Source organism: Schistocerca nitens, chromosome 1 (assembly GCF_023898315.1).
Source record: "Schistocerca nitens isolate TAMUIC-IGC-003100 chromosome 1, iqSchNite1.1, whole genome shotgun sequence".
NCBI classification, from domain to species: Eukaryota; Metazoa; Arthropoda; class Insecta; order Orthoptera; family Acrididae; genus Schistocerca; species Schistocerca nitens.
In genome coordinates this window covers 584,995,894-585,008,059 of record NC_064614.1, presented here as the reverse complement: position 1 = coordinate 585,008,059, position 12,166 = coordinate 584,995,894, and the positions used below count along the sequence as shown (strand labels likewise).

The following is a 12,166-nucleotide window of genomic DNA, read 5'->3' as shown; positions in this document are numbered from 1 at the left end:
CGCCCAGTGACTATCACCTGTTCCCTAGGTTAAAAGAACATTTGGCTGGAAAGTGATTCAGCTCCGACGATGAGGTGAAAGAAGAGGTTCATAACTTTCTGGACAGTATGGCAGCGAGCTGGTATGACATGGGCATACAAAAACTGCCACAGCATCTACAAAAACACATCAACAGAAATGGTGATTATGTTGAGAAATAGCTAAATTTTCAAGATGTAAACTGATGTAATCCATTGTAGAAATAAATAAACAGGTCTATGTACTTATAAAAGAATAGGAGACCTGACCTGATTACTTTTCTATTGCAGTATGACTTTAAGCAATACTCTGAAGTTGACTCAACTACCTGGCACTCAATTATCCGGTCAGCTTGAGTCAAAATCTCTATGCAACTGCCACTAGGTTCATCCTAAAAACTTCAGAATCATTAAAAGTTGATAAATGAACAGTGTTATTAATCAATTCTAACAATAGCTGATTTCTGTTGAAGAGTGATATAGAGGCCAGCATCGCCATTCTTACAAGTACTCCCTCCTTTTCTACATCTACAACACGTTTTGAACAGAGTATTTACATCTGAAACCAAAATACGTAAACAAATGATTATATTAACATATTGTTTGCCACTTACTGGTAACATGTAACTAATTATTTAATTTCTACTCCAAATTATGACCTTGATAAAACCTCTTGTATATGATGAAAGGATGTTTGACAGAGGTGGAGTTTTGTGGCTTCAGTTGACTGGTTTGCATTTTTCATTCAGCTGCAGACTGTAACAAACTGCCGATCATTGCTCAGCCGCCCCGAAAAGGACGCAGCTTTGGGTCGCACCAGCAGCCTGCCCAGACACCTTGCAGTGAGCCCCTTAAAACTGAGGTACAGTACCTAAAACCAGCCTGCTGTTATTCCTTTTGTATATTTAGAGCTGAGGCTGACAATGTGAATGGGTTGTTCATAGTGCACCTGTTGTCACACCTCCACGAAGACAAGCCGTTGTACAGAGGGCGCCTTCGAGGCTCTACAGAGCCCAATCGGGTGCAGTGCCACAAAATAACAACACAGCCAAGTACTGTGGACCAAACACCTGCATTGGGCCCGAGTTCATCGTTCGTTCTACTCATCCCAGCAAGTTTATTCAGCTGCCTGTCAGGTGCACGGTATGTAATTTTCATACAATAAGTACATGTAATTTAACTGTATTGTAAATGCTTAATACTGAATTACAGTAACTTTTCCAGCCTGAAGTGTAAACCCAATCCTTACACAGGTGGTCATTGTGTGACACAAAAATATTGTACCACAAAGGAATTTTTCGTAAAGAAAGTCAAATTGGCTGGCAAGACAAACAGCTGAATGAACAGAATTTCATATCTTTTAGTAGCTAGTTAAATATGGCTACAAAATCCCATAATTTTACAGTCACTGGTTTGATTTCTGCACATGGTTACACTCGTTGCCAGTTATAGCTCTGTGAATAGAGTGCTGAGGGACTCATTTTTACTTGTATTAGATTGGGCATTGGTGATCATTAATCGCACTTTCCCTGCCTAAATACATCTTTCTTTCCTGAGTCCTGAGAGTGTGCATCTTCTTATATGGTGACTTGTCATGGACCATTTTTTGCTCTGAATACTTATGAAAGATGTTTAATGTCATCTGGTATGTAGCATGTTTGTTGCTGTTTTTAACCATGGTGTTTCAAGTTTACTGTTTTCCAGTACGAGAAGTTGATTGGTTAACCTGGCATGTGATATTTATCCAGGTAATCAGAAACAGCTTTCAAAAAATTATTCCCATTTCTCAGGTGCCTACAGTACATCTTTATTGTGATGCACAATGAATGACATAGTATATCACTTGAGATCACATTTTTGTGCATTCACTTTTTAAAGAAAATCCGGTGCACTTATGAGTGATGTAACATGTATTTTAGTTTCTGAAGAAATTCAGATATGACTCATTCCACATCATTAAGGTTTATTGTACAATGGAGCCATGTAACATGAAACTAATTACAGTTCTAGAGAATGCTGCTCATTTGGCTATCGAGAAAAATATTTATAAAACATCAGCTAAACAGAGTCTGATTTTAGGAGTGGTTGCAGAACAAAGTATCTGTTGTTTTCTGTCACGGTCTTAGTACAAAAATAATTAAACCAGCAAGTAGATGCCTTTGCCTTCTTTGTACATTATAAAAAAGTGTTTGGCAATGCTAAACACCACATCCTTTTGATACAGTTAAGCTCATAGAATACAACTAAAGACATCATTATGATCGGAAAACTGTACTGTAATCAAATGAACCACAAAAAGGTTGGAAATGGAGTTCCAGATGACATCAGAATTCTAAAAAGCGTTTAGCAAGGATGTATATTAGCTCCACCATTCTTCAACTTACATACTAAAGCTACTTTTGAATAGAATTGGATGATGATGAAGCAAGATCAGTGGTGCACATATAGAAGTCCTTCAGTTCCTTGTTAACAGGAATGGCTTCACTAACAGTCTGAACTTAATATCAGTCTAAAATTAAGATCATTAGCAAGAAGAAAACAGACAACATGATTGGCAACATGGGTGAAAAACTCAGAAAAATCAAATACCTGGGATGCTGGCAAACAAGAAAACAGTATTATGTTGAAGGGAGAGAAACTAGTATTGATTAGCATTTCAAAAACCACTACATCTTACATGTAATCATCATCTTCAGTTTACCACACATGAACTGACTGTAATGCACTTTGAGTTATTGGTATTGCTGTACACAGTAGCAACTTGGAAAATTAAAATCACAGTGATGAATAGGCTGAAATATTCTAAATTATGGATGAACTGCTGCATGGTAAGACCCCCATGAATGGATCATGTTGTTAATGATAAATACTTTACTGTGTTGATAAAAATATTTAATTAATAGCCACTATGTAATACATATTTTGAAATGACAGGTACAGTTTCATGATTGCAGGGTTTTCGGGAGTGACTAAATGTCCCAGATAAATTGACCAAAATCTCAGAATAGAGAAGGATCCTCCACAGTGGTCATCAGTCTACCGTAAGGAAATGGCACTCCAAAGAGGAAGGAGTTTCAATGTCACTTTTTGCCTGTTGTTACCTACCACCAACCCCTTTCTTGTAGTCTGTCTCTCTTCAAAGTGACTTTCCTTCCAATTTATTCCCTCACTTTAAATTTTGTTTCCTATTTACTGGCTTCCGTCCACAGCCTTCAGGAGCTTTCCAGTGCTGAAAGACAAGAATTTAATGACATTAGTCACTGCAGTATTCAACATTATACCTCGTTGACAGTTTCAGAGGGTATACTGCAGCCATTATGGATGTATGTTCCTGGTGATGTAAAACCGACTGACAGGTTTAGTAGGGTGTCAGTACTGTTACGTGTATGTAAATGTGAGAATCTCTGTATGTATTCACTTTAGCTGGTTCAGCTGCTCCTCCAGATTTTGCCTGATTTAAGGCTTTATTTTGTTCTTTCTTCAGACTTTCTGAACCCTCTAATGTATCTGTAGGATCTCCACATACTGATCATTAATCAATTAAGAAATCTGTAATGTGCCACACTAGACACTTTTTTAATTTGAATTTATTCACTTCTTTATATTTTTAATTTGCCCATTGTTCATTTATTTCTCTTATTTTCACACTGCTGATTTTTTAATGCTGTCATAAGCTGCCGTATTATTAAATAAGTATTTGCTCTTTCATCAAGTCTAGTATGTTGCTGGTCTTCCAGCCAAAACTCTTCTCATAAGTGTAAGTAATGAGTAATGGATGAGTAAAAATGACTGCTAAAGGGAAACAAATTACAGTAAACATATACGGAAGAAATATAGAAACGAGATGAGCAGAAGCTAGTAGGTAAGGGTAGAGTGGTGACCAGTGCAGAAGGAAAATGTGGAATACTGTTGCACTTTCTAACAAATTAAATATATATCTTATTATTATTACTATTATTATTGTTGTTGTTGTTGTTGTTATAATACTCATGTTGGCCACTAGAGGACCACACAAAGTGTCTACTTGAGGTGAGATTTCCTCAGGCGCCACACTTCTTTCATCTTCTCACTTCACATTTTCTTCCCTTCATAGAATGAACAAGTTGTTCCTGTCTTGAATTTCTTGACCTCTTGGCTCACTTTCCACATGAGTACTTTGTGCTTAAATATTTTGTCTGTCATGTGTATCTGCCACTGTGGTTGTCTTTCCTGATTCTGGTGATCCACTTTATGTGATTTTCTGTGCACTTCAAGATCTGTTTAGTTTGTTGGATGACCAGCATTCTCTTGATATGCCCATACAGTTTCAGTTGACATTCTCCATGTCGTGTACTATGCCAATGACACCACATCCAAGTGATGGATCGCAGCAATATGTTGCATGCAATATCACTGCAATGGGTCATTTGTCTTGACCCTACCTCAGAGGAGCGATTTGCCAAGCAATTCCGGCCAATATTATGGATGCAACTTCGTTGAGAAATTCTGCTGTGAAAAGTGAACTGCTATATTTAGCAGCAGTCATGATTGATCTCAGAATTCCCACAAAACTTGCCAAAGATAAATTAAAAAATGAGGATCTTAATTTATTAAACTTGTTTTGAAATGTGTTTCTTGGGAACTGTAGCTTACTTTATAGAATATATTACATTTTTCATTGATCCAAGTGGATTGTGTTCATTTTTCCAAAAATTTGTTTTTCATTTATTACTCTTCAATTCCTTTTTCATTCATGGGTCTTATTGTTTAACTACAAGGATTTACACAGTTTATTTTCCAATCGAGATGTGTCTATAGAAATACTGTTAATGGGAGCTCTGCCGATTACCATAGCTTCTGTTATAAATTATATGAGAGTTAGACTACATTATGTGATCAAAAGTATCCAGACACCTGGCTGAAAATGACTTAAAAGATCATGGCACCCTCCATCGGTAATACTGGAATTCAATATGGTGTTCGCTCACCCTCAACCTTGATGACAGTTTCCACTGTCTTAGGCATACGTTCAATCAGGTGCTGGAAGGTTTATTGGGGAATGGCAGCCTGTACTTCATGGAGTGCTGCACTGAGGAGAGGTATCGACGTCAGTCGGTGAGGCTTGGCATGAAGTCGGTGCTCCAAAACATCCCAAAGGTGTTCTGTAGGATTTAGGTCAAGACTCTGTACAGGCCAGTCCATTACAGAGATGTTACTGTCATGTAACCACTCCTCCAGATGCTGTGCATTATGAACAGGTGCTCGATTGTGCTGAAAGGTAAATTGCCATCCCTGAATTGCTCTTCAACAGTGGGAAGCAAGAAGGTGCTTAAGGCATCAATGCATGTCTGTGCTGTGATAGTGGCATGCAAAATAACAAGGGGTGCAAGCCCCCTCCATGAAAAACATGACCATGCCATAACACTACCGCCTCCGAATTTTTACTGTTGGCACTACACATGCTAGCAGATGATGTTCACCGGGCATTCGCCATATCCACACCCTGCCATCAGATCGCCACATTGTGTACCATGATTCATCACTCCACACGTTTTTCCACTGTTCAGTTGTTCAATGTTTATGCTCCTTACACCAAGCGAGGCATCGTTTGGCATTTACCAGTGTGATGTGTGGCTTATGAGCAGCCGCTCAACCATGAAATCCAAGTTTTCTCACCTCTCACCGAACTGTCATAGTACTTGTAGTGGATCGTGATGCAGTTTGAAATTCCTGTGTGATGGTCTGGATAGATGTCTGCCTATTACACATTATGACCCTCTTCAACTGTCAGCGGCCTCTGTCAGTCAACAGATGAGATCGGCCTGTACGTTTTTGTGCTGTACGTGTCTCTTGACATTTCCACTTCACTATCACATTGGAAACAGTGGACCTAGGGATGTTTAGGAGTGTGGAAATCTCGCGTACAGATGCATGACACGAGTGACACCCAATCACCTGATCACGTTTGAAAACTCTGAGTTCTGCGGAGTACTGCATTCTGCTCTGTCACGATGTCTAATGACTACTGAGGTCGCTGATATGGAGTACGTGGCAGCAGGTGGCAGCACAATGTACCTAATATGAAAAAAGTTTGTTTTTGGGGGTGTCCAGATACTTTTGATCACATAGTGTATATAAAATAAGGGACTTGAGTATAGCTGTGTAATAGATTTGTACTGAACATTTAAATTGAAATGTCCACTTAATATTACAGCATGTCACTCTATTTTGAAGCTAAAAACTATAATAATGCAAGTAATTGTTTCATAAATAACTCAAAATCATCATATGGAGCCCATTGTACTGTGACTATTACTGTGATTCTTAAGGAACATTCCCTGTCAGGTGACAATGAGTGCCCTAGTGACATAATACAAATGATCGGTTGTACAAAAGATTTATTTACAAAGTAAGGTACAATGATATGTCAACATTCAATCATGACACACAATGCAGTGAAGTCTTTGCTCTGTACAAAGATAAACCTCCCTTTGCTTGTCAACAATATCCTCACAACCCTGTTTCTAAACCACAAGCTTCAAAACACTAATTGGTGCAGAATCAGAGGGTGTATTTTGTACTACTTCTTAATACTGGGTGGCCCAAAAAGGATGGTCGGATTTGAACTGCGTAGTACCATTGAAAGGTGAGGAGGGGGGACCACTGCCGGCCGTCTGCAAGTCGGCCATTACACCCAGTTTGCCACGAGATGGCGCAGTGGACGGTCGAGCATCGTGTTTTTGCTGTGGAACAGTTTTTCAGAAATGATGAATCGTTTATTACTGTGCAACGATTGTTTCGACAACGTTTTGGTGTAGCGCGTGATGGACCCATTCCAGATCGCAGATCCATATCACGTTGGGTGACTGCGTTCCGGACAACAGGGTCTGTCAAAAGTGGTAAATCTACAGGGCGTACACGTACGGCAGTTACTCCACAGAACATTGATGATGTTAGAGCGTCAGTGCTGCAAAGCCCGCGTCGTTCCACTAGGCGTCGTGCTCAAACTTTAGGCCTCAGCCGTAGTTCGTTGCAGCGTATTTTAAGCCGTGAGTTACAGTTTCACCCATACAAAATTATGATCACGCAAAAGCTGTATGATTGTGATTTTGAGCAGCGAAGACGATTTTGTGAATCAATGCTTGACATCTTGTACTCTAATAATGATGTTGTGCTTCTTATGTCAGATGAAGCCCATTTCCATTTAGACGGCTATGTCAATAAACAAAACTGCAGGTACTGGGCAGCAGATAATCCCAGAGAATTGCACCAAAAGCCTCTTCATAGTGCTAAGGTAACAGTCTGGTGTGGAATTTCAAGATTGGGGATTGTTGGTCCTTATTTTTTTGAGGAGAACAACGCTACAGTCACAGTGACCTCGAAACGTTACGTTAACATGCTACATAGCTTTTTGGTGCCGAAACTGCGAGAGTTACATGTAAATCGAGATCGAATTTGGTTTCAACAGGACGGGGCCACGGCCCACACAGCCAATGACTCCATGTGTGTTTTAAGGCGGATGTTCCCCCACCACATCATCTCGCGTTTTGGAGATGTCCACTGGCCCGCGAGATCACCTGACCTCTCAGCCTGTGATTTTTTTCTTTGGGGATACCTAAAGTCAAAAGTCTACGTACAGAAGCCCCGAAACTTAATTGATCTGAAGGAGGCAATCAGTGCGGAAATTATGGCAATTCAAGAAGAAACAGTAGTGAAAGTGATGGAAAATTTCGAGGAAAGACTTGTGGAATGCATCACCGAGGAAGGACACCATCTTCCGGAAGTCATTTTCCGTACATGATTTTTTGTGGTTAGTTCTTGTAATTGGGTGCCTGGGAGCATTTAGTTACGTAATTGAATAAAATTAATTTGTAAAACTGATGGAGTTATAGTTATTTAAAATGTGACCATCCTTTTTGGGCCACCCTGTATAAATGGCAACTCCAGTTCACTCCTCAGAGCAGTTCATGGTCCTTAAATAACTAATTCTGATGTAAAGTACTTACTCAATTTTGGCAAAGAAAAATGAATGAAAACTGTGCAACCACACTTTATAACTAGAGAAACAAGTTGCAACCACATTGCTACACATCACTGATAACCAACCAAGCAGCTGTACTGGAAGCACAAATCATATGCAATCCTCCAGATTGGCTGGAATTTCCATGTGATCAATTACCAATCACTGCAGTTTGTCCACACATACACGATCTACAAAGCAATTGGCCACCCATCCGAAGGATCACCTCAATCCTTCACTCATGTGTGGGGCCCCTTTAGGTATGAGTTTGGTCTCATCTACTCCATGGTCTGTAGCCCACTTCAGTTTTGTTTGGCCCTATGATTCTCTCTCTAGTCTCTTAATATTTTCTTGTGCTTCTATCTGATCCATGACCAATGCTTCTGATGCATAAAAGGCTTCTGGATTGATGACAGTGTAGTAATGTCTTACTTTTACGTTACATAATATACATGATTTATTATAGGTGTTTCCAGTCTTCCAGAATTTTCTACTCATCATTTGATTTCTCTGCTTGTGAGCTTCATTCTCTATCTCATTTGCCTTTATTGTCTCCCCAAGATATACACATGAATTTATGAACTTAGTTGATCTCACCATACTTTATTGTGATCTTTTTTGATGCATCTTTTTGATTTTAGATGTATTCTGTTTACTTGAAGGAGATATGAAGAACAACCTTCTCAGCCTTGTGTTTCAGGACCTCCCTTTGCCTTACTACAGTTTCTGTGTTATCTGTGAGTATTTCCTGATTATCAGTATTGCCAGCAGCCGGTATCTGGTTCTTTGGTTTTCCTTCCTAGCCTGACAGGTTTGTAAACTCCCTGTATCTTCAGTTCTTTCTGCTGTTCCCTGACAATTGTATGTAATAGCATATTGACTAGTAGTGGTGAAATACGATCACCCAGTCTCACTCCCGTTCTAATCTTGAAGGACTGTGATAACTCACCCACAAATTTAATTTTAAATGTGGTGTTCATTAATGTCTGTCTGATAATGTTCACTGTTTTCTCATCAAGACCCCTCTCTTCTATTTCTTGATTAGTGATGGTCCATCTACAGAATCATGTGCCTTTTTGAAATCTGCAAAGGTGCACATGGTCTCTCCACTTCTCATCACCTGGTGTCTCAGGACTGACTTTAAATTGAACATCTCTTCACCACAGTATCCTCTAGGTCTGAAACCTGCCTCCTTTGTATTCTCCTGTCATGTCTTCCAGTTGGCACTGTGTTCTTTCTGGCAGGCACTGTGACATAGTTTTGTATGTGACAGTAAAGTTATCCCTCAGTAATTGTTAACATCAGAACTATCCCCTTTCTTGTGTAGAGGATATATAACAGCACACTTCCAGTGTTGTGCTTTACTTCAGTCTCTCATGTGGTTTGTATGAAATTTGGTATTTCTCTAGTGGTATTTGACCCGACTTCCTTTAGCAGTTCAGCTATGATGCCACTTTCCCTTGAAGTTCCACCATTTTTCAATTTCATGATTTGTCTCTTGTAAGTTCTTTTAACTTAACAGTTCTCTTAGCACATTGGGACTCTTTCAGCCAGTTCAGGACAATTCTATGGTTCATTGACATATTTTGCCAGTGCCTTGTAGTTCTCTTTGTTGCCCAGTGTTAGTTCTTGACCGTTCTTCCTAAAACACAGACTTTGTGGTTGGCATCCAGTGATTCTGGTTTTAAATGTTTTGTAGAAGTCTCTCATGTTATAGTTTCAGAAATCCTCTTCGATTCCTTTTAACTGATTCCTGTCATACTCACTTTTGACTCACCTGATATCTCTTATTGTTTGCTTTCTCGCCTCTACGTACATTGCCAGATTAACTTCTGTGTTGTCGCTGTCCATTTGTTGTATGTATTTTCCTGTTCTCAGCTGCTTTATCACATGTGTCATTCCACCAGAGATGTCTCTTCTTTATGATTAGAGGATTTTTCTCTTTTGCTTTACTAATCATCTTCTCTTTGAATTTTTCCCATGTCATGGCTGTCCCTCCCTCCCAGTCATCTTTGATCGTTGATGATTTTGATTTCATCATATCAAACTTTGGTAGAACCATGGTCTTCTTGTTCATTCGATTTGGTGTCAGCATGATTTTGACTGGTGAGATAATGATCGGAGTCTATGTTTGCCCTCCTCTGACTTTTGCACTCATGATTCCTCTGTGGTTATTGTGTGTAATTGCTATGTGGTTGATTTGATATTCACCTAAGGATTTGACCAGTGATCTCTACGTATTGCTTTTTTTGGTCTGTTTCTTGAAGTGAGTTGATATTACCCTCATATTGTCCTGGTAACACAGATCAACAATTCTCTGGCCATTCCTGTTAGGTGAATCTGTGTTCGGGGTATTGGCCTGTCGTTCCTCTGAATCTCTTTTCTCTGCCTAATTGTTAGTTTATATCACCTCCTAAAATTTTATCATCTCTTCTATGGATTTTTCACATGGTGTTCACTAGCTCACCCCAGTACTTATCGGCTCCTTCTTTGTCTCTCTTATTCCCAAAATTAGTATTAATTTTTCTCTTTACATAGATTTGGTTTAGGTCAGGTATCCAAAAGGTTTCAGTAGTCAGATGCTGGTGAACTTAACATGATATTTATCTAGTCAGTTATTGAATAATACTATGGTATATTATGATACTGTGACATCACCTGATTTCACACTTAAATAATTTCTTGATTGTGGAGAATACTCACCCAAAATGTCATTGTTGCTCACTGATTCTTTGTTGTTGGGATTAGGAAATGGAGTTGTGCAAGGAAACCTCTGAAAACGAAAACATTAAATCTTATTTATATGGCCAGGCATTTCCCCTTCTTCATATTATCCACTGTGAAACTGTAACAGTATGGCAGCTTGTGAAGTAATAATTTTGCTTTGATGTCCTCTGATGTCAAATTTTCTTTTTTGCTTTGATGTACACTGATGTTACAAATTTTATTTCAGTGACTGTCTCTTAATTTTAGTCATTGTTTTGCCACAATATGATGCCAAGAAAAACTAGCGACATAACAAAACTGCTTGCAAACACATTTGTTAAGTGAAATTGCTTTTCTGTATGCCACATCACAAGAAATGATCAGTTGTTTGGATTGCTGTGGGTAATATAGTTAGCAGTCTGTGCATATAGATAATCTGGTAATTTGTATAATGACTAATGGGGTCTTTTTTAATTTTTTTGATTTGGTAGCAATTCCAGATTTCATGTTTTTTGTTAACTGGGAACTTGTTTGAAGACCTTTAGACAAGCATACATAACTGAACTCCATAACTTAGACAAGGAGGTGGAGTCTACATGAAAATAATTTTTCAAACAGTGGAAACTCCAGCATGGAATATCAACAATATTAGGAAAAGGATAGCTTGTTACTCACCATAAAGATGACCTGTTGAGATGCAGAGAGGCACAATAAAAAGACTTGTTACATATTATAACTTTCAGCCAAAGTGCATACACACACACACACACACACACACACACACACACACACACACACACACACAAGATTCTTAGGGGCCTCTGCAAGATGTGTGGTTATCTGCTTTACATAATACACTAGACTCTCACTAATTTGGCCATTCCTGGCACATACGGGTGCCGGATTAGTGGAAGTGCTGGATTATTGAGTGTCTGAAATTAATTTTATTCATTTATTTTGTTTTTTATTGATTTTGAAAGCATAGGGAATATAGTGTACTGTACTTTATTAAACCAAAGGATACAATTTTAAAACATGGAGGATATACTTTATTAAAACCAAAAATACATTAATTTTCAAAGAAAACTTAGTCCTTGAGTGTACAATATACCGTACATAGTTATACAGTTGTATCACTCACTATGAAACATGTCCCTAATTTTTAACTGTCACAGTGATGATATGCGATGGTGGCATGCTTTACCATGCAACCGCTTTACAAGCATTACATCGGTACTGCATGTATCTGGTTGTTGCATAATGTACTACAGGAAGACCTCGGCAATTTCAGCACCAGCAGTGTGAGAAATATTCATGCTCTCTTCTCCTGTGTCCCTTTCTTCATCACTTTCATCATTACTTTCTTGCATGCTTTTGATTATTTCTTCATCTGTTAAGGTTTGGTCCATATCACAGTTTTCCTCATTCAGCCACTTAGTAACAT

General features: G+C 38.8%; 1 protein-coding gene across 1 annotated transcript in view; it reads left to right on the top strand.

The window, feature by feature from the left end:
• Nucleotides 1-12,166, top strand: part of LOC126255514 (tyrosine-protein phosphatase non-receptor type 13-like) — a 245,893-nt gene that overhangs the window by 118,434 nt on the left and 115,293 nt on the right. Inside the window, exons 3-4 of the mRNA XM_049955401.1 lie at nucleotides 767-879; nucleotides 962-1,160. Coding sequence (XP_049811358.1) covers nucleotides 767-879; nucleotides 962-1,160 — 312 coding nt within the window. The remainder of the gene's footprint in view (nucleotides 1-766; nucleotides 880-961; nucleotides 1,161-12,166) is intronic.